We start from the raw sequence: 27,772 nt of genomic DNA, 5'->3' as shown, positions 1-27,772 counted from the left end.
GCCTTTTGCTTCCTTAAAAAGAATTCTCTATCTCATTAGGTATTATAAAGTTGAACAAAACAGTAGAGAACAAGACCAATAAAACCTAAACATTGTAAACATTACAGGGCTTCCAAAGAAGATAATGGTCAAACCAGAATGAGCATCGTAGTGAATCTTACTGCCTTCAAAGTAGTTGCCTATACCCTCAAACTTGATACTATCATACAGAACGGAATAGAGTCTAATCAGTCAAAACAAGATTGTGGGAGTATTACAGGACTTCAAATCAAGTTAATAGGAAATTTAAAAAGTTACTATAATATATCCTGCTAATTTTTTTTATTTTTCCCCTTAATTAAAAAAATCATAAAAAATAACTAAATTTTTTTAATGGATAAGGAAGAGACTGAGATAAAAGAGGACATAACAACATAACAATACAGGTCAAAGCATGACAGTTTCAACAACCTAGTGCTTCACCACCGAATAACCCGACTTAATAGTAGTTACCATAGTGTCTTTTTCCTTGAAATATTTGAATATAACTTCATATACTATAGCTTCAAACATATCAAGTCAGTGTAAAACCATTCAAGTGGATGAAAGCATTTTAGGGTATTTAGAACCAGCTAACAGAAAACGAACAATGGTTTCTATATTATCTCTTTGCCTATAACAATTTTTGTTTATACTGTCACATATAATAAAATCCAGCAAAATACATCATGATAGAACCAATGGAGACAGAAGAGCCATAGTTTGGTGGGGCTTCAAAACAAGATGATAGTAAATCAGCACTAGCTATTATGATGACTTATTTTCTTCACAATAGCTCTTCATTTCATCACAGGCAATAATATCAAGCAGCTCAGAATAAAACCATTCCAATTAATAAGTGAAAACTTTATAAGGCTTCAAGGCCACATAATGGGGAATCATTACTTACATTAGGGAAACTATTCGGTATTCACACATGCGAGATTGATTTATTTCACTTATGATTATGGTCTCAAGCTGTGCCCATTTATTGATAAACATATCAATGTGATCCTTCTTTATAGCCGAGTAATACTCCATTGTAGAGAAATACCACAACTTTTTTATCCATTCCTCAGTTGATGGACATTTGGGTTGTTTCCAAGATCAAGCAAGTACAAATTGTGCTGCTATAAACATAGGTGCACATATATCACTGTGGTATAATGCTTTCCGTTCTTCTGAGAATATGCCTAGAAATGTTATAGCTAGAATAAATGGGACTTCCAATCCCAGGTTTTTGAGAAATCTCCAAACTGACCTCCACAAAGGTTGTACCAGTCTGCACTCCCACCAACAGTGCAGGAGAGTTCCTTTTTCCCCACAGCCTCTCCAGCATTTGTTGTTGTTGGTTTTCTTGATTCTGGCCATTCTTTCAGGAGTGAGATGGAATCTCAGTGTGGTTTTAATTTGCATTTCTCTAACAATTAATGATGATGAACATTTTTTCATGTATTTATTTGCCATTTGTATTTCTTCATCTGAGAAGTGCATATTCATCTCAGATGCCCATTTTTGGATTGGATCTTTGAATTTTGGGGGTCTGAGTTTTTTTAATTCTTTATGTGTTTTAGACAAAAGTCCCTGTCTGAGGGGTAGTTCACTAAGATCTTTTTCCAGTTGGTGGGTTTTCTTTTCACTATGCTGGAGATTTCTTTTGACATGCAGAAACTTTTTAATAAGAGGTGGTCCCAGTTATTGATTCTGGGAAGTATTTCCCGTGCGGTTTGAGTCCTGTTCATGAATTCTCTACCTACCCCTATGTCTTCAAGGTTTCTACCCAATTTGTCTTCCAATAGATTTAGTGTTTCTGTTTTAGTATTCAGATCTTTGATCCATTTAGATTTTAATTTAGTACATGGTGATAGGCATGGGTCTAGCTTTAGTTTTCGGCAAATGGAGAACCAGTTTTTCCAGCACCATTTATTAAAGAGACTGTCATTCTTCCAGTGAACCTGCTTGGCTCCTTTATCAAAGATAAGGTGGTTGAGTGTGTTTGTAGTTGTGGTTGTATCTTCTAATCTATTCCATTGATCTTCGGCTCTGTTTTGATTCCAATACCATGTTGACTTTACTACTGTTGCTTTGTAGTATAACTTCAAGTCAGGGACTGTGATGCCTCGTGCCTTGCCTTTGCTGCTTAGAATTGCCTTTGCTATTCTAGGTCTCTTCTGGTTCCAGATGAATTGTAGGAGTAATTTCTCTAGATTTATAAGATGTGTTGATGGTATTTTCATTGGGATTGCATTGAATCTGTATAACACTTTGGGAGAATGGCCATTTTCACAATGTTTGTTCTTCCTATCCATGAGCAAGGGATGTCTTTCCATTTTCTGAGATCATCTTCAATTTCTTTTTTCAGTGTATTATAATTTTCCCTGTATAGGTCTTTCACTTCTTTCATAAGAGTAAGTCCTAAATATTTCATTTTTTTACTTATTAGTGTGAAGAGTATGGTTTCTCTTATTTCCCTCTCTGTGATTTTGTTGTTAGTGTATAGGAATGCCATTGATTTCTGAGTATTGATTTTGTATGCAGCTACATTACTGAATTTATTTATTATATCTAAGAGCTTTCAATGGAGTGTAGGGGGTCTTCTGTGCAGAGTATCATGTCATCTGCAAACAATGATAATTTAACTTCTTCTTTTCCTATCTTCACCCCTTTTATTTCTCTCTCTTGTCTAATTGCTCTGGCTAGTACTTCCAGTACTGTGTTAAATAGGAATGGTGATAAAGGACATCCTTGTCTTGTGCCTGATTTTAAAGTAAAGGCTTTCAGGTTTTGGCCATTTAGTATGATGCTGGCTGTTGGTTTGTCATATATGGCCTTTATTATATTGAGGTAAAGACCATTTATTCCAATTTTCTGTAAAGTTCTTATCATGAATGAATGTTGGACTTTATCGAAGTCTTGTTCTGCATCTATAGAAATGATCATGTGATTCTTACTTTTGGCTTTATTGATATGGTGTATTACGTTTATTGATTTATATGTGTTGAACTATCTTTGCATTCCTGGGATGAATCCCACTTGGTCATGGTGTATAATCTTCTTGATGATTTGCTGCATCCTATTTGCATCCTATTTCCTCAATATTTTATTGAGGATTTTTGCATCTGTGTTCATTAGGGAGATCGGTCTATAGTTCTCTTTTTTAGTTGGGTCTTTCTCAGGTTTTGGTATTAGAGTAATATTTGCTTCCAGGAATGACTTAGGAATGATTGCTTCTCTTTCAATTTCATTGAATAGTTTGAGGAGTGTCGGCATTAGGTCTTCTTTGTATTTCTTGTAGAATTCTGCAGTGAATCCATCTGGGCCTGGGCTCTTCTTTGTAGGCAGGGACTTAATTACATTTTCAATTTCATTAATAGAGATTGGGTTATTCAGCAGTTTTACATCCTCTTGATCTAGCTTTGGTACTTCATATGTTTCTAGAAATCTGTCTATTTCTTCTGTGTTATCAAACCTTTGAGAGTAGAGGTTTTCGAAATAGGTGTTGATGATCTTCTGTATTTCTGTACATTCTGTAGTGATTTCACCTTTTTCATTTCTTATTGCATGAATTTGAGCTTTTTCTTCCCTTTTTTAAATAAGGTTGGCCAAGGGCTTATCGATTTTATTTATTCTTTCAAAGAACCAACTCTTTGATTCTTTAATTCTTTGGATTGTTTTCTTAGTCTTTATTGCGTTGATTTCCGCTCTGATTTTTATAATTTCCTCCCTTCTTTTGGCTTTGGGCTTGACTTGCTCTTCTTTTTCTAGCTGTTTGAGGTGTATTATCAGGTTATTTATTTGTATTCGTTCTGTTTTCCTGATGTGGGAACTCGGTGCAATAAATTTTCCTCTGAGGATGGCTTTCATTGCATCCCACAGATTCCGGTAAGTTGTGTCTGTATTTTCATTTGTTTGTAGATATTGTTTAATCTCTTCTTTAATTTCCTCTGTGACCCACTGATTACTCAATAGTGTGTTATTCAGTTTCCATGTGTTTGTGGGATTTTTACAGTATCTTTTATCATTAATTTCTAATTTCAAAGAGCTATGATCTGATAACATGCAAGGGATGATTTCAACTCTTTTGCATTTGTTTAAATATGTTCTCTGAGCTAATATATGGTCTATTTTAGAGAATGACCCATGTACTGCTGAGAAGAATGTGTATTCTGATGTTGTTGGGTGGAACATTCTGTATATGTCTATCAAGTCCATTTGTTTACAGGTGTGATTCAGTTCTGTTATTTCTTTGCTCATTTTCTGTCTGGTTGATCTGTCCCTTGGTGTCAATGGCGTGTTAAGGTCTCCTATTACAATTGTGTTACTGATAATTTGAGTTTTCATTTCTGTTAATAGTTGTTTTATATAACTGGGTGCTCTGGAGTTTGGTGCATATATATTTAAGATAGTTATCTCTTCCTCTTGGAGTTTTCCCCTAACGAGTATGTAGTGACCTTCTTTGTCCTTTATGATCATTGTTGGTTTAAAGTTCACGTTGTCTGCAAACAGAATGGCTACTCCTGCTTTTTTTTGGATTAGTGTTGCATGAAGTATTGTTTTCCATCCTTTGGCTTTCAGTCTGTGAGTATCCTTCTGGGTTAGATGGTTTTCCTGTAAATAGCATATGGTTGGATTTTGTTTCTTGATCCATTCTGCTGGTCTGTTTCTTTTGATTGGTGCATTGAGACCATTTACATTAATGGTTATAACTGTTATATGCTGGTTTATTGTTGACATGTTATCTCTGTTGCATCTTTATCTTTCTGTTCTGTTTATTTATCTGCTTTGCTTAGTGGTTTTTTCCTTTGTGTATCTAAACTGTCTCTCAATATTTTTTGCAGGGTTCGCTTGGTGTTCATGAAGTTCTTCAGCTGTTCTTTGTCATGGAAGTATTGTATTTCACCATCGATTTTGAATGATAGTTTTGCAGGGTACACCAGTCTATGTTGGAAATCATTTTGCTTTAGGATCTGGAATATTTCACTCCATGCTCTTCTTGACTTTATTTTTTGTGCTGAGAAGTCTGCTGTGATTCTGATAGGTTTTCCTTTATAAGTGATCTGCCTTTTTTCTCTGACAGCTTTTAATAATCTATTCTTGTGTTGGATTTCTGGGGTGGTGATTATTATATATCTGGGTGTAGTTTATTTTGGTTATGACTATTTGGAGTTCTGTAGGCTTCACTGATATCAGTTTCTGATCTCATGCTTGGGAAATTTTCAGCTATTACTTCTCTAAATATCTTCTTGACATCCTTTATGTTGTCCCCTTCTTTTTCATTAATCCCTATCAATCTTATGTTGTTTTTCTTTGCATCATCTTTCAGTTGTTGAATTATTTCCTGAGTCCTTGTTATTTTTAAAAGATCTTTCCTTTCCTGTCCACTAGCTCCAATCCTGTCTTCAAGGTCTGAAATTCTATCTTCACTTTCATTAAGGCGGTTTTTACAGCTTTCAGTGGAGTTTTTTATTTCCTGTATGTCTCTATGCATGTGCTTTATGTATTGTTTGTTTCTTATATTTCTCATCTAGGGATTCTATCTTTTTGTTTAGTTCCTCCAATTTTTAAAGTGTGCTTTCTTTACTTATATTCAGAATCTCTTTCATTTCTTTTTTCATTTCTTCTTTTACCTGGGAGATTTTGAGTATTTTGAGTTTGAATTCCTTTAAAGCTTCGTGGAGTTGCTTGTTTATTTCAAGTAGCTATTATGTCCAATATTTGAGGTGTATGGCATATATTTTCTTATGTATATAGCATTCCTAGGGTTTCTTGAGATGGGCTGGAGGTTTGAGGTTGTAATTTGGTCTTTTGTTTTGTCATTTTCCTATATTTCTGTGTTTCAAGTGTTATTTGAAAGCTTCCTCAGAGTCTGTTGGAAATTCACTTCTATGTTCGCAGCTCCTGGGTCTCTGGCACCCAGTTCCCCCAGGCTGCTGGGCCTCTGAAACCAGTGGCTGTCTTCTGCCTGTTTAGAACTCCGTAGTTCCAGATAAGCTGGGCTCCAAGGACACTGTGTACCCGCCTGCTTGCTTGAAACTCCACAGTTCTTCGAGCACAGCCGGAATGGGGAGGTGGATGTAGGTGCCTGGGGCCCACTTAGCCACTTCACTGCACCCGGAAGCTTGGAGGGTCCTGAACAGTCTGGGCTTGGGGCAGAGTGCCCTGGGCACTTATTGCAGGCTGCGGGGCCTCTGGAACTGGTGATGCTCGCCTGCTTGCTGAGAAATCCACAGTCCTCCAGACACACGGGGAGGCAGATGCAAGTGCCCCAGATCCGCCCAGCCCTTACTCCGCATCCAGACAGTGCAAAAGTCCCAAATAGGCTTGGCTCTGGGGATAGTGTGCGCCCGCCTGCTTACTGGAAACTCCACAGTTCTCCGAGCACAGCCAGAATGGGGAGGCCGATGTAGGCGCCTCAGACCCACTTAGCCACTTCACTGCACCCGGAAGCCTGGAGAGTCCCGAACAGTCTGGGCTTGGGGCAGAGTGCACTGGGCACTTACCGCAGGCTGCGGGGCCTCTGGAACTGGTGATGCTCGCCTGCTTGCTGAGAAATCCACAGTCCTCCTGACACACCAGGAGGCGGATGCAGGCGCCCCAGATCCGCCCAGCCCTTACTCTGCACCCAGCGGGTGCAAGAGTCCCAACCACCACCTTATCTTTGATAAAGGGGCCAAACACTGGAATAATGACAGTCTTTTTAATAAATGGTGCTGGAAAAACTGGCTCTTCATATGCCAAAAATTAAAACTAGACCCATGCCTATCACCATGTACTAAACTAAAATCTAAATGGATCAAAGATCTGAATATTAAAACAGAGACACTAAATCTGTTGGAAGACAATTTAGGTAAAAAAATCTTGAACAGGAATCAAACCATACAGAAAATACTTCCCAGAATCAATAACCGGGATCACCTCTTATTAAAAAGTTTCTACATGTCAAAAGAAATCTCCAGTACAGTGAAAATAAAACCCACAAACTGGGAAAAAAATCTTAGTGAACTCCCCCTCAGACAAAAGTCTTCTGTCTAAAACATATAAAGAATTACAAAGACCCCTGAAATTAAAAGACCCAATCTAAAAATGGGCATATGAGATGAATACACAGTTCTCAGATGAAGAAATACAAATGGCAAATGAATACATGAAAAAAAAAATGTAGTATTTATGGAATATGGAGTACTACTGTGCCATGAAGGATAAAGTTACTGGTAGGAAAATAGGTGCACCTTGAGATCCTAATGTTAAGTGGAATAAATCAGACACATGGCTAAAACATCACACAACTTATTTTATATGAGAAATCCAAAGTATTCAAACTTCCTAGGGTGACGACCATGAAGGGCGGCAAGAAGCTTAAGAAATAAAAAGAAGACAAAAACCTGGGATCAGGTGGAGCCCTTTCTCCTGGTGAGAGGAAAGGAACCACTCAACCACTGAAGAACTTGTTATTTATCCAAGGGCCAGGTTGATGTCAATTTCAGCCCCTCTGTGTTACCACTTTGTATGGCTCCCCTGAGCACTTCATGTTCTCTGATCTGCAATAGCTTGTTTACTTGATTCCCATGATGTTCTCCATGTTCTCAGGGCTGACCTTGCTTTAACCCTATATGTGCAGTCTATCTCCAGCTTCTGCTGATCCCCACAATGTAGATACACATAATTCTAGTACTACAATATGCCAGGCAATGTTTTAAACACTTTGCATGCCCTTCCTCATGGTCATCTTCACACATAAGGCTCTGATGTGGGCCTATTACCTGATTTGGCAGATGAAACAGAGAAGAGTTAACAGCTTGTTCATGGTTTTGCCTGGGACACCTGATGCCTGATAGTCCCTAGCCATTGTACCCTAAAGCCCCTTAGCTATCATCTAGCTATTGCTGAACCAGCATCTTCCCACTGCTCACCAGGAGTGTTCTGTGCAGGCCTCAGAGCAGCAAGTGCTGACAATACACACAGCATTTGTGGGCCAGACACAAGGACCCAGCAGCAGCAGACAGTGCACTGTTGTGAGGCACCTGCAGGACAGAGGGTTTGCCTTTCTTGTTTTGAGGCGGAATCACACAGACTGCAGATGTGAGGTGGTGGCTAACAATTGACTGAGGAAAGGTTCTTCCCCCAGATTATTGATAGGACTGCAAGGTATCTGCAACTTCTACATGTATCTCCCACAAACTGGAGTTCATTAGTTCTCAAAGTTCTTAGACAAAACTACATTTTGGTATGATTGCGCTCTAAACTGTTTTTCTGGGAGGAGGCCCACAGGCTTCATTACCAAAAGATATTCATAGCAATGAAAGGGAACTTAAAAATTTTAAATAAAATCCTGCTTAGGATGCCTGCCAAGACCAAATGGACATGTCAGTCAGGCTGGATAACAGAACACTTCTTCCTTTGTGTAAATTCATCTTTGCTGCCCTTGGGTAACTGATGGCCTTACAATGTGACTTAAAATCTAATAGTACATGCATTCCTTTGTATAGTCCATGTTTTGTATAATTGATAGCCTTACATGTAACCTGAAATGTTTAAACTCCTTCAGCATCCCATGATGCACCCAGTCCTCCAATCATAAGTGCCAAATCTGCCTATGTACCTCCTCACTCAGTTTCCTTTTAAAGGCCTCAAAACACCACTGGAGCAGCTCTGGCTCCTTAGGAGAGATCCTAGTCAGAAGCCCACTGATGTAATAAACTGCCTCCTCAGCCCCTGCAGTGCCATTTCTTCTCATCTTTGGTCTGTTTTCTGCAACAGCTTGAAAACACAAAGAATCCCTGAGTCCCAGCTCCTCTGGGCAGGAGGTTCTCTGACTCATGTATGTTGATCTTAATGAGAAGCGTAGTCAAAGCATTGATTTCAATGAGGAGTATGGGCCTATTAAGTTATATTCTTATCTTTCAATAGATTCAGTGGACACAGCAAAACCTCATGGATGACACAACTGTGTTTGTGGACTTCCTGGATATAAACAAGCCTCTCAGAAAAAAAATCTATCAGATCACCAATGACTACAATAAACTTGCTGCTGTGCTGAATGAATTCCAAATGAAGCTGGGATCAAAGTCTTTGGAGGTAAAGAAATATAACCTATAAAAATCTGAGGAGTGCAACCTATGTACATATACACATAACAACATACATGTCTCCAATATGTTGAGGTGTACCTAAGTGTGGGATGGGGAGGAAAGAAATGGCAGTGTTCCCTCAAATTTCGAGGAAGACCCTTAGAAATACAGTTTTACATTATTTTACCTCATTTTGTCTCTTTTTTTTTTTGATTAATCTTAAAGATATAGCATGCAGCTGAGGCTACAGGAAGTTGAATGTTTAGAGCTAGTGGTTAAGAAATGCAACAGAATGTGCCATGGCCTGTTGCAGAGGAACAGTGATCTCCCACTGTCTACCCCTGTGTCCTGGGTAGAGACATTTTGAGACAAGGAAGCCAACAGGCTGCAGTGCCACAAGCCAGCTTCCCTCTTTCTTCACTGTCCTTCACCAATGAATGCCTAGTGCCACTCTGCAGATGTGCCAGAAGCATCCTTTCTAAGATGCAGTTAAACTAGCTGTTGGCTGAAATCTCAGGCACCAAGGACTGACGTTCTTATCCTGCACTTTCTGTATAAACCCATAACGCACATCGAGTTTTGCTTATCCCTACCGTTTGTCACCTTTCCTCTGCTAGATCTCTCATCCCATGGTGTTCTTCAAGGAAGCCATAGAACACATCACAAGAGCGACGAGAGTCCTTCGGCAGTCAAGAGGTCACATGTTACTGGTAGGAATCTGAATTTTTCAGAAGTTTTTGTTTGTAAAATAAAAACTAGGAAATTTTAATAAAATCTACTTTACCATTTTATTCACCTGTAGTTTATGAAAAATCACAATACTTAAATCCTAGGACAGATCTTTGTCCTCACTAGTTTGTATAAGAAATTAGCTAGCACATAAAACTGTTACTTGTTTTTGGATGCTTGATGTAAATATACTTGATGTCTCCAGCACCACCTCTAGCGCATGCTTGCCTGAATATGATCCTGGCAGGTGGATCCTGGCCTCAAAATAGGACACTAACTTGAACAAAATGTGCTTGTCATGAGAATAAGTGGAAGCGAGATCCTTGCAAAATTTCCAAGTACTTTAAATAGATAAAAGTTTTTGGGAAGCTAAATGAGCTCCATAATACTTAGCTAATTACATAAAGATTATTATTTATAACTATTTGTTACATTACTATTTTTGCCTATTCTTTATTTTCTACTTTATTTATAACTAGTTATTTGTGTTTTCTTCCCAAAAGAACTTTTCTTTCATGTAGAAAAGCTAGAGCATTATTTATTGTTTCTTTATTTAAACAGACATGTACAATAAGTTTGATTAAAAGGAATTGCTGGGGATATAGCTCAGCAGCACAAGCACCTTCCTGGCAAGCGCATGGTCATAAGTTTGATCCCTGGTAGAAAAAAAAATGAATTAAAAATTAGAAAATAGAATCAATAGAAAAACCACAAAGCAAGTCTTTCCATCACCAAAAATATTCTTTTACTACCATTCCCATCTGTAAATGGTGTCCAACAACTGTATGCATGAGTTATCTTTCTCCATTCTTTCACTTTCCACCATTTTGTATCTGTGAATCTAAAGTACGACTTATTGCATTTTATTCTTTTTAAGTGTGAAGGCCCTAGGTTCCATCCCCAGTACCAAAATATGGTAAAGAAGCAGCGTAAAGGGAAATGCCCAGGTACACATGGCACATATGTGTGAGCCAAGGGTGCAGGAATGGTTCAGGGAAGTGCAGGTTCTCCCACAGCAGCTCAGCAGTCCGCTGTGCAGGGCCTCCTGTGAGACAGCCAGAGGGTGTGCTAGCGAAGAAAGCACTAGGCCTCCTTGAAGACCATGCACCTCCCTCGGGTCCCAGCCTTAGAGGCCCCAGCACCTCTCACATCACCACGCTGGACCAAACTCCAGCAGGTGGAGCTGATCTAAGCCTGAAAGACGCTGTGAGAAAAGCAAATGCAGCTCAGTATCTCAGGAGTGTGATTGTACCAGTTCAGAGCAAAACCTTAGCAAACCCCATAGGGGTTCTGCAGGCAAAGGGAAAATAAAGGGACACACACACCAAGGCTCAGCAAAATGGCTGCCCCCGAGCAGCATAAACAAGCAGCTTCTATTGAGATAAAGAACAAAGAAACTTGTATTGCACATGCTTAGATTATAATAGCACGTTTGCTTCTTGTCCTTATGGGACCTCATGTTTTTACCTTGTGGGGAGGGAGATGTTTCAAGGCCTGTGCCTTCTACCAAGATACTGTCAACCACATGTGTCTGGCACAAAATGGAGCCAGTGTGGCCTCTCCACATCTCCCCCTTTTTCTTTAGCTTTTCTTACCATGTTAGAAGCCGGTATTTTAGGTATGAACATTTTGTATAGGGATTAGATACATTGGAACAATGACCATGCACCTCCCTCGGGTCCCAGCCTTAGAGGCCCCAGCACCTCTCACATCACCACGCTGGACCAAACTCCAGCAGGTGGAGCTGATCTAAGCCTGAAAGACGCTGTGAGAAAAGCAAATGCAGCTCAGTATCTCAGGAACAAGGTTAGGATCAGGAAGACCACATTGCGAAGAGCGCATAGGGACTATACATTTACTGATTCCCCAGAGATCATGTAAAAAGGTCCATTTACTTGATTTTTTTTTTTTTTTTTTTTTTTTTGGATAGTGAAGATGGGTGTATTCCAGGAGCAAGTAATGGGCTCAATCTGACCTACAGCCAATTGTTGAATTAAAGCCTCCACTGCTGACAATTTATGTTTAGGTAAGGGCCATTGTTTGACCCAAACTGATGTCAGTTTTCCATTTGAGAGGTAGGTCATGAGGGGCAGTGGAAGCCCTTAGGGTAAATTTGTTTCCACGTAAGCATGGAGCTAGAAAGAACATCATGGCTCCATATCACAAAAGGAATGTCCATAATATTTCAGTGAATGGAGGTCTTCTTTTGTCCATTGTGAGTACAAGTAACAGGAGTGTCACTGTGAAACACATTGTGGGAAGGGCCTCTGATGCCCCAAAAGGTATGAACAGGTGAAAAAGATAAATGAGTGAGAAAAAACAGAAACGTCAGCTCCAGTGTCTAGCAAACCTGAAAAGGAAATGTTGTCAATAGTTAAAGAGAGGCTTGGGCATTCGTCTCCCAGAGAAAGAGTAGTAGCCACCATAGTGGAGTCAAATCCTTGATTTCCAGGAGTAGCATCACAAGCTTTAGAGGAGACATGAGGCAAGACAATCAGTTGAGCTACAGATTCCGAAACATTTAATTGAATGGGTAAGACAGATCACAACTAAAGCAACAATATTCCAGGATAATCAGCATCAGTGACACCAGGAATCACAAAGATGCCTCTTTTTGATGCATATGATATCGGAAGAACTAGACCAGTTGTCCCAGGAGGTAAAGAACCACAAAAAGTAGTAGGAACCTTCTAAACAGTACCAGGCATTTCTAAATTGATAGCTTCAGTTAACAGCAAATCTAGCTTGTCTTGATGGCCATGAATGGATTGTTGGAAGGAAGAGGTGGTCAGGGAGTCCCCTGTTGTTTCTTGGCTGGGAATACACCTGTCATCTGGTTTCCAATGATTGACATTATTTATTATTTTATTTTTATTTTGAGAGTTTCTTTTTTTTTTTTTTTTTTTGGTCTTTTTTTGTTTTTATCGGTACCAGGGATCGAACTCACGACTGCCTGCTTGGAAAGCAGGCGCTTATGCCACTGAGCTAAATCCCTAGCCCCTATTTTGAGAGTTTTGACTACAGTGACTAGCCCAATGATATCCCTTTCTGCAAATGGGACATGGTGTATCTGGTCTGTTACTTTTAGGTTTTGCCTTACAATCGCTGATACATGTCTAGGTTTTCCACAATGAAAATAAGGAGCAGCCAACAATTGCATTTTATGTATTTTAATCCCTATATTTTGGCAATCATTTGAATCAAGGTAGCAGTACATTTCATATTAAAATCATTTAAAGCATTTTTGCAATCTTGGTTTGCATTTTGATATGTCAATTGTTTTAACAAAATAGAGGTTGCTGCCATATTGTCTACCTGGTATTCAATAGTTTTATTTAACCTATCTATAAAAGTAAGGAAAGATTCAATGGCCTCCTGTTTAATAGCACTAAAGGAACCTGGAGCATCAGTTACCTCAGGGATTCTTTTCCAAGCTTTTAAAGGAATCTGAGCCATTTGAGGATAAGCTTGGGAGTGGCAACAAACTTGTTGGTGAATATCTGAAAAAGCTCCTTTACCCCAGTAATTGAGTAGCTCCTACAAGAATGTTGCAATCTAAATTATTTATAGCTTGTATGTCTGCAGCATCATTATATTCTTAGAGCCATGCCTGATGTTGGTTTGGAGTGACAATAGTATGCACTAAGGCTTTCCAATCAAAAGGAGTCATTTCATAACTTTGACCAATGCCCTCAATAATGTCAATTACAAAAGTGCTTTTAAGTCCATATTCTTTGACAGCGTTTTTTAATTCCTTAAAAACAGAGTATTATAAGTTTCCAAAGCAGGTCTCTTGTCCTTGTTGATGCAAAACAGGACACGCAAGTAGTTCCCCATGCTGTTTAGCTTCCTAGGCTAGCTTTTTCATAGGACTTAGTACTGCTGGGGAGTCACCCAGAGGTTTTATGGAGCTTGCATCTTGTGGCAGTGTCAGCAGGGAGCCAGAAGCAGAGGGGGAGGTGTAGAAGCAGCAGAAGCCACACAGCCAGGAAGACCTGGAAGGCAGCCATACAGTGTCCCATCTGCTCACCTGCCAAAGGTTGCAGTAGCGCTTGGCAGAGATGCCAGGTGTTCAGGACAGAGATAGGAACTAGAGGCTCATCATGCAGCAGTTGGCCTATCTTTTCCCCAATCCTCCATAATGAGCATTTCTCCCTCAGGATACCAAGGACAATAATCATGAATTTCTTGCAAAAGTTGTACTAACTTATGCTGGGAGGCAACATGGCCTGCCTTGTTGAGGAGAAAAAGCCATCCTGTCTTATGTTTCTGTTGTGCTTCAGACAGGGAATTCCACGTAACTTACCCAGAGATTTTCCAAAGAAAATGAAGTCTACACATCGGGAGCTGTGTTCCACCCCAAGAACATAGCGAGGACAAGTCACCCTCCACAGTAGACATCTCTGCTGTTGAGTCCCCTGTTCAGGCACCAGATGTAGGGGTTCTACAAGCAAAGGGAAAACGAAGGGACACACACACCAGGGTCAGCAGAATGGCTGCCGCAGAGCAGCATAACAAGCAGCTTTTATTGAGATAAAGAACAAGAAACTCATATTGCATATGCTTAAATTTCATAACTTATTTGCTTCTAGTTCTTATGGGACCTCATGTTTTTATCTTGGGAGGGTGGATGTTTCAAGGCCTGCACCTTCTACAAAGACTGTCAACTGGATGTGTCCAGGACAAAATGGAGTCAATGTGACCTCTCTACAAAACCCAAACCAGCCATGTGTAAGAAGTATAATAGACCATAGCAAGTGGGATTTATTCCAGGAATGCATGCTCAGTTTAATATGTCTAAATCCATTAACATGCTGGGCGTAGTGGCACACACCTGGAATCCTAGCTCTTGCAAGTCTAACACAGGAGAATCGCTGCAAATTCAAAACCAGCCTGGGCTAGATAATGAGTTCAAAATGAGCCTGAACTACTTAGTAAGACCCTGTCTTAAAACAAACAACAACAAAAAAATTCATTAAGTATACTATATGATAAGAAAAATTATAAAAATCTCAATAGATGCCCCCAAAAAAGTATTCAACAAAATTTAACATGTGTGATATTTTTAAGACACAAGGAATAGAAGGGAACTTTGTCAACCTAAGTCTCCTAGGAAAACTTGCAGCATTCTCCATGCTTAAGAGTGAGAAAATAATGCTTTGTTTCTGAGATGGGAAGCAAAGCAAGGATGCCTAAATTTCAATTCCTATTCAATACCACACTCGAGGTTCTAACCAGGAAAGTGGACAGTGAGAGGGTGTGAGGGATATTTACAGCAGGAAGAGTAAAACTCTCTTTACTCACCATACACAGGACCCTGTCACCTCAGAAAATCCAGGACAAATGGTCGATTAGAAATAAACAGACGCCTCACAAATGCACATGAAGACATACTCCATACCAGTACTCCTGAGAAACCCACAGTGAGGTCCCACTCCACACCTACAGAGGCTGATGACTAGTGGACTAGGCAACACAAGTGCTCCTTTACTCCTGATATGAATGCAAGAGGGCCCAGCCACTTGGGAAAAGAGTTGGGCAGCTTCTTACACAACTGAGTGTAGCCTTGCCCTGTGATCCAGCAAGTGTGCACTTCATTATAGGCACTGGATTGAGGGGACTGGCTGCACGTGACTGGAAGTCTTTTCAAAGTGATGGAATTGTTGTAAAACCGGTCTGTCTTCATACCTGCATGAATCTACAAGTTTACTAAAAACACTGAATTGCATATCAGAACAGGTGTTGTCTGTGAATTATATGTCAATAAAGCTGTTTTTTAAAAATGATACTTTGCCATCATTATCAGAGCACTTATCATTGTTCAAAATGTATGTCTTCTTACAATCAAATACTGACAATAATACATATTTATAAGGTTATCTGTGCTATTTGTCTAGATTATATTGTCTTTCCTGTAAAATTGCTCCATATATTTACAGAAGCTATGAAGATAAAACATGAAAACATTGAATGTGGATAAGTGCCTTATAAAACTTTGATGAAATACTCAAATTATATTCAATATACCTCCCACAAAGGTTATATAAAATATATAAAAATATATATATTTTAGGTAAAGGTAAAAATAGTCTCATTTACTATCAATTTCTTGCACAAAGAAACAGATATATGTGTTGAAAGTATCCCCAAAAATATATAAGAATCATGTATTGGGTTTTTTCCTTCCAAAGATTGGAATAGATGGATGCGGAAAAGAAACTTGTGCAGCGTTGGCCTGTTACTTGTCAGAACACAAACTATATCGCGCACCTGTGTCTCACAATCATGCCTATGTAGAATTCAAAGAAATCTTTAAAAAGGTGTTTATTCAAGCAGGATTAGAAAAGAATCCCATTGTTCTGATGGTTGCTAACTTACACCAAGAACAAGTAAGTAATTTCTGTTTTTCATTGTTTGCTAACATTTGACATTCATTTAGCAACTCCTACCCCCAGAAATTTAATTTTTGAAAAGAAGATAAGGACAAGATGGTGAGAGCAATACGGGGCTTCAAATTGAGCTATGTTCAATTTTATTATACCTGATGATGTAAGCAATTCTTTTTAAGGTAGCAAGAGGCATTTATGGTAACCATTGTTGGGTCCCTTGTATTCTGTTTTTACATCGTGTACTATGTCCATCCTTTGTTTTGACCGACGCTGCTTTGTTTTGTCACATTTGGTTTTATTCTCTTCCAAAAAAAGTAATAAGAACTGTGGAAGTAATAAAACTTTAAATGTGTAAATGTTATTGTAAAAAAGAGAGGAAAAGAAAGTGCTCTAAAGGACACAACTGCAAGTGTGTTTAGGTGTGTAAGATAAATGACCATATTACTAAGTTTTTGTTGGATCATTGAACACAAATGTAGTCTCACTGTTTGAAGGTCCACTTTGTATACTTAATTTTGTAACTTGATCAACTATTTCTAAGATGACAATATGTAATTTATTAACTAGTGATTTCTTACTGTTTTTTTTAAATTCCACATTACTTGTACCCTTTTACTGTTTTGTTTTTTTCTCTTTAAATAAAAAAAAAAGAAGATAAGGACATATTTACATGTAACGTTGTTGGAATTCCAGATCGATTCTTGTCATTATTCTGTGTCCTTATCCAGTTGTAGCCCATTGAGTTTATAAATTTAATATTTCTGTGTATTCAAAAGTATATTATAATGTATCATTTTCATTTCAATTAAAAATTTGGAAATAATTTATCTAAATGGCTGAAGTCATTCATCTTATTAGATGAATGAGTTTTACAAATTACTGTCATTCTATCCCCCTGGCAGCTCCTGTGTGGACCCGTGTGTCTGCACAGCCCTAAGGCTCCTGCTGCTTCTCTGTGCCCTCCCCCATCGGGGCAGGATTTTCCTTGAAGGATGCGCATTCTTTATGCACAGCATTTTCTTAACTGTGCTAGTTTGCACAGCCAAAACATAATCAAGAATGCCTACCTCAGATTGTATTTACTCCTTTGTGGAAAAACTTCAAGGGAGCAGTGTGCATTATGTTCCAGAGATGTAGTTACAAATATTGTTTTTAACCGCCCATCTTGATTTTTCATTTCTACCACTGCTGAGCCTATCTATAGAGAGTTACTTCTTGTCTTTTCATGTCATATTTTGAGAGTAAGTCCAAGGGCCATATCATATCTGCTCTGTATTACAATGTATTAGTCAGCTTTCCTGTTAGTGAACATGATTTCAACACAGAGAAGAAATAGAAGTCTAACTTAGCTCATGGTTTGGGGAATTCAGTCCATGGTTAGCTGGCTCCAAGGCAGGAATATCATGGCAGAATGGCATGGTGAAGCACAGCTTCTTAGTTCCTGGTGCTGGGAAGCAGACCATGGGAGCTATGTCAGAAAGGAATGGACCAGATGTAGTCACCAGGCCGTGCCTCCATGACCACCCGGATACAGTGTGCCTGGCATTTCTTCATCCACTCAATGAAGTTGACATAACAGGATTAACACTTACACCAAAACCCCAGTTCTGCTTTCTAGTCTCCCTATATTTTAACATCTGCTCTGTTAAAACAGTTGAGGTTTCTACCACACATTTTCTTTCTGGATTTCAGAAGATGTGAAATTTCAGGAAATTTCAGGAAATCATATCAGACCAAAGCTGAAATGAAATGACTCCTCTCCTCCCATCTGACTGGATTTGAAGGCCACTGGGTCTCCAGATCTCTCAGCGTTGTTCTGGCCACACTATTTCTTCCTACGATTAATAATCAGTGTGTTGAATAAACTTGGGCAGATCTCAGATGTCATAGGTGGGACAGGAAATCAGCTCCTGGTCACCTTCGACCTAATCTGAAAAGTTGTACACTTCTGAGTGTCTGAGGGGTGCCCTGAAAGAGGATCAGCTTGCTTTTTAAGAAAATTTGGATTTATTCTCAAAAGTGAAATATTCGCTTTACTCTCCTGGTAGATCCTTTCCCTGCTTTTTCTCTGTTGTTTTCTCCTTTGGACTAGGAACCTTCTACAGAGGTGAACCTGGTTCAGTTAAAATAGCCCCCTCCTTCCCAGGCATAATGAGGGTGTGGTGTACTCAGCGCCGAGTATGAGTTTCTCTGATGTTTGAATGAATGAATGGAAGAATGGGGCTTGTTTGACTCAAAAAATATTTTGACAGGTTGATTTAAGAAGTTAGCTTTTTCAAAAAATAATCCTCAGTTTCCCTTGAATGCTATACTTTCTCAATTTCTTTACAATAGAATATATGAATAATTTACTCATTCCCAGCTTTACATATTTTTTACCTAAGAAATCATTTTTGGAAGATTTGAACTCCATTGTCAATTTGGGGAAAATACCTCACTTGTTTGAAAATGAAGAGCTGGATTCTATTATAGTGAGGATTCGGTCTTTGGCTCTACAGTCTGGTTACACAGATGACAGAAAATCTTTACTTTCTTTCTTCCAAAAGGTATGGATTTTTTTGTGGGTTGGCTTTATCAAGTTATCATGTTAAATCAAACACAAGCAGTTATAGTTCAGCTCATAGTTTTCAAATTGTATATAGCCTTATTTCTTTAAATAAATTTTTAAAGTTAACATCATCCATCCCTGCACACAAACACAAATATAGCCTTAAATACAGGCTACTAGTGGCTTTTTTTAAAAAAAAATAACAACTATTGGCAATAAAATGGGAAATTTCCAAGATTATTTGCTACACAGAGATTCTGTCCTAGTTAATGAGATTTTCATTACAGCTACATTGGTACCAAGTCAGGAAAGGCAAGAAATAAGAATTCTTATGCTGGACCTGGTGGCACACACATATAATCCCAGCACTCGGGAGGTTGAGGCAGGAGAATCACTATGAGCTGGAGGCCAGCCTAGGCTATGTAGTAAGTTCAAAGCCAGCTAGACTGGATAGTGAGATCCTATCTCAAGAAAGAGAGAGAGAGAGAGAGACAAGAAAAAGAAAATTTCTTTCATCCCCTAAAATTGACCAGACGTTGATAGATATGAGAGACCTAGGCGGCCCAGTAACCTGAGCCTCTGTGCCCCTCAGACATGACAGATGTCCACAGGAGGGGCACAGCATGGCTCAGCCCCAGAATCTGGAAGAGGACCACAGGGTCACTCATTTCTGGTGCCAGTTTGTGTCTATGTTAGGCTTATTTGAAAATTGAAGCTGGCCTCCCAGATATTTAGTAGCTGTCACAAGAAGAAGATATAAAATAAATAAATCCAGAAATGGGATCTACAGTTGATAGAAAGCAAATGTGATATGAACGGATGCTTGGACATAGTAGAAAGGATAGTAGTTGTCTTGATAATCCATGGCACTCTAGTGCCTAGTTACCATAATTAGTTTATTGAATTAATTATGAGCAGTAAGGAAGAACTTACTTCTTGGAGTGTGTAGGCTAAGGTACTCCAGAAATGAAAACCCAAGAATCTCAGAGATTAATTCAGCCTTATTAATAACTCACCCTACTTCCAAAAATAATTAGATGCATCTTACAGTAATAGTAAATAACAAAGACCGGTCTCACTGTTAACACTGGCTGTGTCCAGGCAAGAGTTAGGTATGGGTAAAGCAAAGAGATACTTTCATTTTTATGTTAAATTTTTCTGTATTGTATGAATTTCTCATTGAGTTCCTATATAAATGTTTTAAAGACCAAAAGGGGGAAATCAAAGAAAATCTCCCCCCTCAGACTTCTTTGAACTTGACCATACTTGGCAAATCTGTTGTGTGATGCTTGAAGATATTATGACTTTATACAAGTGGAACTCCGGGTTAAGAGCTCTGACCACTGACATGCCTTGAATGGCCAGCAGAAATACAGAAACAACATCCAGGATTTGGAGACAGATTTATTTACATCAACAGCCACTGATCAGAATCACTTCCAAAAATATCTTGATCTCTGGTGTTCTAGGGCTTACTTTGGATAAGCAAGCAGGAAGTACAAAAGCAGAATAGCTTGTCAATTGGGGATTTATACAGTGTGCATCATGCTAACCAGCTATCCATCACAGTGACCAGCCATTTCTAAGGGACAGGAGCAACCAGATCTGAAGCAGGAACTATTACCTGGGCAACTAAGAAACTAAACTATATTGGCTGGATGGTGGGGCATTTTCTGTTACAGCCTCCGTCATGTGTCTGTGGACATGGGAACCAGCCGGCAACCCAGGGCCTTGAGCATAGCAGTTATCTGTTCCTGCCACTAGGGTCCCCAAGTGATAGAGTTCCTCCCTGGAGTGTTCCACTGCTCATCATTTGCTGAATCTCTCAACTCTGAGACAGCTCTGAGTCATTTTCTCTCTGATTCCTCTGAGTGTTGTAAAGGCCACCACCCTATAAAAAGGACTAAGTAGCCAGACCCAGGCAAGCAAACTACGCACCAGCCCTTTCCTGAGAGCATCTTCCTGCAGTCTCGCAGCTGATGCAATGAAATGGGCCAGGTGGGGCAGAAACTGGGACTCTAGTTTTCCTCCGAAAGTAAGTGCTCCAAGCACCAGTGATCATTCACCACCCATGAAGGAAAGAATGGAAGGGAGTCTTAAATGGACTTTCCAATGTATTTTTAAGCAGTAGATTACATTTTAACATTTTATATTCCCATTCTTTTTCAGAAAATACATAAAAATCTCCATATTTTTATAATCATGAGTCCTGTGGGACCTAACCTCCGCCAGCACTGTAGAGCATACCCTGCCATGATCAGCGCCTGCACGATAGATTGGTACCAGAAGTGGCCAGAGGATGCGTTCCTCATGGTAGCCAACTCTTTCTTAAGAGAAAAGGTGAATCCAGAAAAGAGAGAGGTAAGTTGCTGATATAATTGAGGTCTCTGCTTGTTGATGGCACCTGGACAACAGCGAGCTTTTGGTGGGTACAGACAGAGACTATGAGCCAAATTCAAAGCAGGCCTGTTGCTTATTTAGACTCTAGCAGTTCCCATCTTTTCTGTCGGTGTCCACCCCATCTCAGAGATGCCCACAGTCTTCAGTGAAGGAAAGCAGCCTCCCTGTGCACAGGGATGGGCACTGCTGTGTATGCTAGTCAAGGGTACCAGCTCAGCTGTTGAACAAAACCACAAAGAAAATGAGATCACAGTGTGTGAGCCACAAGGAAAGGCCTGTCCTGTGGGTGAAACTAATCCCACAGGACCCAACTGACAGAAGAAGCTGGAAAGCTTGGAGCTAGGGACTATACCCTGACTTTTCCATAGTTCAAGATAACCAGAGTCCGTGGACCCAGAGTGACAGGTGGGCAGCGAGGCTTGTTGGATGGGCTATGAGTAGCCAAAACTTGGCTATGAATTTTCTCCAATACAAGCACAGGGGAAGACTCTGGCCTTGCCCACTTCCTCATCCCTTGGCCTCTTGTTTGTAGCTTTATTCTACTCAATTAGACTTCTGAGAAGGTCCTGCCACTGATGACTGCTTGAAGACAGAAAATGAGAAATGAAGGCACAGAAACCTCAGCTGTTGATATGGAGTGCTCCATGCTGGGTGCTATCTCTGGCATAAGGGTGAAGCCAGGAGAATGCACCCCAGATGCCACAGTCATTAGCTCAAGTGTCATCTCTCCTACCTCACAGCAGTCCCATCCACTAACACTCACGTTCATGAGGACTGATGTGTGGCTCTCAGGGCAATGCTAGCCTTTCATCCAGAACTTTTCTGTATAACCAGCATCTCAGGAGTGATCCATTATTACAAGTTATTGACAGTGTTTTCTTTTCTCTTTTTAATGTATGCAGATTGCTTTTAATTCTTAAAAAATTGCTATTCTTCAGAATTTAAAAGAAAAGTTTGCCCCAACCTGTGTCCAAATCCACAAAAGCATAGAAGACTTGCACACAAGCTACTCTAAAGAAACTGGAAGTACTTATTATGTCACGCCTAGCAGCTACTTACAGTTCATGGAAACATTTGCATACCTTTTGACATCGAGGGAGGAGGAGATGCACAGGAAGAGGTGAGACGTGAGACAAAGCCAGAAACGTGTTTTATATCAGTTGTGCTCATTTGTGGAAACAGATGAGCCTGAATCTGCCTTTTCTGTTTGGGGCCTTCACAAAAGTGCTGGTATTTCCCCTGTGCATCCAAGGGTGCTCTGGCTAGGCAAGAGGCCATGGGTCAGTCAGATGCTCATCACTAACAGGAACAGAGAGAGCAGTGTCTACTGGGAGCACTCTGGATGGAGGGAACATCCCTGATCAGAACTCTGGGTGCTGGGGTAGCACCCAGAAACTAATGTGCCCAGCAGGGTCCTATCAGTGCTCAGGAGGCAGCAGTAGACCCCAGGTAGAAGGGAAATGAGTGCCCAGGAGCCTGATAGCCTCTGCTCACAAATATCCCCATGCTGTCTGTCCTGCGGGTGGAGGGGAGACAGGTCAGCTAAAGGTAAGCCTGCCCACCCAGTGTGTGCTCAGGTGCCATGGCAGAAACACTTGTCATGATCCAGCTAAGGATTCTTTTAAAACAATTAGTCATCATTTGTACCAACAATACTAGCCCCCCCCCCCCCCGTGGTATCCTACCCAACACAATGGCACACAAATGCAAAATAAAGACAAAGAAAGTTCTGCAGTTAAGGAGCTCTGGGATGACTGAATGTTCTCTGTGGAACAAAGGGCCACAAGTTCAAGAGCTCACAGTTTTATTGGTATCAATCAGGGAAGTGGGTAGGAGTCAAGGCAAAGTATTATGGAAGAGAAACTCTGTAGACTTTGGCTGTACCAGGAACAGAGGCTCTCCAACTAGCAATGCAATGGATAGTTTGATGTGTGTAAGGCTAACACCTTTACTTCCAGGAAAGTATAATTCTTTCTGAGTCCTGTGACCCATTAGAATTTCATCTGCTACCCATATAAGTCTGTTATAAATCACATCTTAGCCCTGGAATCTCACAGGCACTTACTCAAGCCTCCATTTCTGTGGTCAACATGGAGGCTATTCTTGCCCAGATTGTGTCACATTCTTTTTAGTCAATTAAGGGTACATTCAGTTAAATATAACCAGTTCTGCATATCTCAGTGAGTAGAACTGAAGGAGAAGCAAAGGACTTTGTTTTTCCAGAGAGCACAGCTTAGCAGTCTTTTGTATAGCCTCCTATACAAAAGGGCTTGCATACTTTGGACCTCCACAGGCCACCAGGAAAGCCAGGGGAAAGTGATTTTCATTGCTATTCATTTGTGTGCCAAGTGAGGCTGGGCCTGATGTTTACAGAAGAAACAGTAGTGGATGTGACAGCAGCTTTTGCTGATGGAGGCAGGACCTAGTTTTATTACATTTTTGATAAGAAAGTTTTGTTACAAAGATCTGATAGACTCAACACTATTTAGAGTCAGGGCAGGTATGTGGCCATGATGTCCAAGGAGAGAAGGCCCAGGTCTCCACTCCTGGAACCAGGCCCTCAGGATCTCAGCTGTTAAGCAGAGGGCAAGGACAGCTGAGGGCAGAGCCTGACTAAACTGCCGCAACAGCTAGAGAGTGTCGGGACCTGCTCCACGCCTCCCTCCTGGGTCTACGACCTGCCCACGGTTTGCTGCTGTTCCTCCTGAGCAGACCCCATCACAACTGCCTTGCCTTTCCACAGGGTCTCACCCCACATGTCCAAGGTAGCACATAGCCAGTGCCTCACAGGCCTTCTGCCATCCCAGAACCTCTCCTGCCAGGACCCATTAGAATTTCATCTGCTACCCATAAAAGTCTGTTATAAATCCGTAGTAGCTCATAGCAATACACTCTCACCAGTGGTCCCCACAACCTAGCTTGTCCTTGCAGCTCACAGATGCCCATGGTGCATCCCAGCAGGGAAGTGGAACATGGTAAGAATGTGGGAAGGTTGATGATGTGGCTTGGGTGTCTTGGCGCCAATCTGCACTTCTTCCCCACCTCATAATGAGATGTTCTATCCTAAGTCAGTGGTTCCTTTCTGGGGAATTACCACATTTAAAACCCCAGTTGCCCATCTGAAATGTGTTCCCCTCTGAGCCAAGCCTTGGGTGTTATCTTTTCTCAGTTTTCCTTAAAGTCTGTTTTATTTTTAATGTTATCTGTTTTTTATCAAGTGGAGGAAACTTGGTTCCTAGTTTTTTAAGAGTTTTATCATGAATTTCATCTCATGCTTTTCCTTTATCAACTAATATAATCATGGGCTTTTTCTTCTTTAGCTTGTTGATATGATGGGTATGCTGACTGATTTTCAATACTGAATGAGCACTGCATTCCTGGAAGAATTCTCACTTGGCCATGATATGTGATTCTCCTTATATACTACCAAATAACATTTTCCAAGGTTTTATTATATCTCATACCTCTTAGTACAGCTGAGCATCCCTAATCTGAACAATTTAAATTTCAAAATTTCATGACACTCAAAACATTTCAGATTTTGTAGCATTCAGATTTCAGATTTTCAGATTAGCGATGCTCAGTTAGAAAAGTCTATGCAAATATTCAAAATTCCCAAAAACAACAAACCTGAAACTGTTGTGGTCCTGTGCTTTCTTTTTTCTTTAGGGATCGTTTCTGCTTGGGTCTCTCCACAATGCTGGAAGCAACCAAACTGGTTAGAGACATGCAGGAGGAACTCTTGACTCTTGACCCTCAGATAGAACAAAAGACAAAGGTAAAAACGATTTGCTATGAAATCCCTTGTAGAGTCTTATCTAGTGTGGGACAGTGGTAGAAACAAAGTCTCCAATGCCTGACACAGGCTAGACCTCTCCAACCTTGTGCAACCTTGAAGATCACTTCACTTCTTTAGTCTGCCTTATCCATAAGACGAGGGGAGAAATAATAACAGGAAAGTAATGGTTACAATTTACTGGTTAAATGTGATAATAGATATGTAACTAACAATAGTCATTTATGTGGAAAGATTCCTTACTGAATTGATTCAATCCCTTTAGAACAGGCTGTGGTAACTAGCTGACTGTCGGAGATCATTCTTTATGTGCATGGTATGAAATGACATCCATTGTAGTCACCCTAGTTATTCTATCGAACATATATTTCAGGATGATTTTGATGCATTTTATAATAACAAAGTAAGCTATTTTAATTTCTCCTTTAAAAAGATCGTGTTTCAAAATTTTAAAAAAATTTATTTTAAAGAGAATAAAACAAAAGAAAACAGAACAAAGCAAATCAGAACAGAACAATGCAAGCAACACAGCACTTCACAACAAGACAACCAGTCAACAGGAGCTACCACAGTGTCTCTTTTCTTTGACATAGTTGAGCATAACTTCACACACAGTAATATCAAACGTAACAAAATACTGAAAAGGATGAAAGCATTACAGGACTTCAAAACCAAATAACAGGAAGTAAACAGTGGCTTTGAAGAAAATACCTCATTTTCCTCAAAAAATTTGCCTAATACCATCACATATAAAATAAAATAAACCACAATATAGGACCACAATAGGATAGAACCAATCAAAACAGAAGAATAAAAGCATGATAGGACTTCAAAGCAAGATAATAGTAAATCAGCAATGGCTACCATAATGTCTTGTTTTCTTCAAAACAGCTATTCATACAATCACACATAATAAAATCAAACAAAACAGAATAAAACCAATCAAACAAATGAATGAAAGCATTATAAGACTTCAAAGCAATACAATAGGAAACCATGATTAACATAATATTTCCCATTACATTCAAAATAGTTGCCCCTACCATCTGACAGCATAAAACCTAACAAAACAAGACAGAACAAAGCCAAACCTAACAAAATTGTGTAAATAATGCAAGGGTTCAAGATAAGACAATAAGAAATTGACAGTAGTTTCCACCTTTCCCTCCCAGGCATTTCCTCCCCTTTGTTCTTACTTACATTAACTATTTTGCTTTTGGATCCCACTACTCCTTCTGTTTCTTATGCTAGGGTTTATGCATATGAGTTTGAACTGTTTCAGCCATAAACATGATCTCCAGTTGTGTCCATTTATCTACAGGAGCCTTGAGATTATTCTACTTTATAGCTGGGTAGCTTTCCACTGCATGAAAATAGTGTATCTTTGTTATCCATTCTGCAATTGATGGGCAAGTTACTCTTACTTTTTTTTTTTTAGTCTCCTGTCACATGAAACACTTGTTTCATCTTCTTTGATTTTTAGTCTATGAATTTCCTTTCCAGTTAAATGTTTCTTGTATACAGTGTATTGATGGGTCTTATTTCTTGATTCACTTTCCCTGTATTTCTTTTTATTGCTAACCTGAGGCCGTCTACATTAATGGTTACAATTGGTATACCTTGGTTTGTCTCTGCCCTGCTGTACTCTGTCTCCCTTGACCCACACTGGGCGCATGAAAAAAAGGACCTTCCGGTGGCAGCATTCAGCAGGCAGAGACAGATCTCCTGGTTCTCTGTGTATGCTGGACACACAGAAGAAGGGGCCTCCATGTTTCAAAATTTATTTTAAAATGAATTATTGTCCATTAGGAAATAGAAGCCTTGATGGAAATACTACAGAAAAATTCACAAGTAGTGGAAAAAGTTCAGATGCTTGTTAAACAAGATGAGGAAATCATGGCAGAAGAAATAAAAATAGTAGAAGACTATGCGCAGGTAAAATGAACACGTATGTAGTCAATGAAAATCATTTGAGATTTGGAGTTACTCCCTAATCCCAAATGTAAAGTTAGGACCACACTGAAGTAGCAGTATTAGGTAATCCAGCTATGGATGCTTCTTCCTTTTATTCCGACAAATATGTATCATGCCCCCCTGCATACAGAAGTTCATGAAATGAAAACACTCTCCAAGGCACTAGAGAGAGAAAAGTATCATCTTCCATGTTTTTAATCAAGCATTTCATCAGTTAAAATATGTATATATTTACTTACAAACCTAGGGGTTCTGGTGAATTCTATTTTATACAGCCCATTGTTAAAAGTCAGGTAGATTTAGAATGGTGCATGTTTATCAGGGACACTTGTGAAGTAGAGTGCCAGCTTTCACTGAGTGCTGGCCAGCCTCCACCTGTAGTTTTATTATGCTTAAGTACAAGGACTTCCTGCCAACCAGAAGTCTGAGCCTGACCACACACTTGGAGTGCTGGGCACTATGAGACATGCTCATATTACAGTATTACACCAGCCCTGTACCTTCCTGTCCATTACCAGAGACATGAGACAGTGGAAAATAGAAGTGCTTCCTATCACAGGTGACTAATAACTTTCTTACACAGGAAAGTGAGTGCAAGCAATGAAAATATAAATCTATAAGCATAATTCTTCACTTGGCTCTTCAGCCAGGTCCAGAAAATGTCCAAAGACATCACTGCACCACCAAATATCCTGACAAAGAGAGAGGCAAAGGGGAAAGAGGAAATGGTCCTACGCCCCCACAGCTCCATTGGCAGCTCCTTCCAGACATGGGTACCTGGAAGGCTGAGCTCACGCTTTGTTGGCTTCACAGTGAGCCACCTTCTCCCAGGGGCAAGCAACACAGGACT

At 39.9% G+C, this 27,772-nt stretch overlaps 1 protein-coding gene across 1 annotated transcript in view; it reads left to right on the top strand.

The window, feature by feature from the left end:
- Dnah14 (dynein axonemal heavy chain 14) overlaps positions 1 to 27,772 on the top strand; it is a 345,721-nt gene that overhangs the window by 220,871 nt on the left and 97,078 nt on the right. Inside the window, exons 52-59 of the mRNA XM_063237535.1 lie at positions 8,926 to 9,093; positions 9,704 to 9,796; positions 16,007 to 16,204; positions 18,589 to 18,750; positions 20,922 to 21,113; positions 22,091 to 22,272; positions 24,822 to 24,930; positions 26,758 to 26,883. Of these exons, the coding sequence (XP_063093605.1) occupies positions 8,926 to 9,093; positions 9,704 to 9,796; positions 16,007 to 16,204; positions 18,589 to 18,750; positions 20,922 to 21,113; positions 22,091 to 22,272; positions 24,822 to 24,930; positions 26,758 to 26,883 (1,230 nt within the window). The remainder of the gene's footprint in view (positions 1 to 8,925; positions 9,094 to 9,703; positions 9,797 to 16,006; positions 16,205 to 18,588; positions 18,751 to 20,921; positions 21,114 to 22,090; positions 22,273 to 24,821; positions 24,931 to 26,757; positions 26,884 to 27,772) is intronic.

The sequence above is a fragment of the Cavia porcellus genome, unplaced genomic scaffold, assembly GCF_034190915.1.
Source record: "Cavia porcellus strain 051 isolate PalLab524CR breed Dunkin Hartley unplaced genomic scaffold, mCavPor4.1 scaffold_26, whole genome shotgun sequence".
Lineage (NCBI taxonomy): Eukaryota > Metazoa > Chordata > Mammalia > Rodentia > Caviidae > Cavia > Cavia porcellus.
This window is presented reverse-complemented; position numbering and strand designations above follow the sequence as displayed.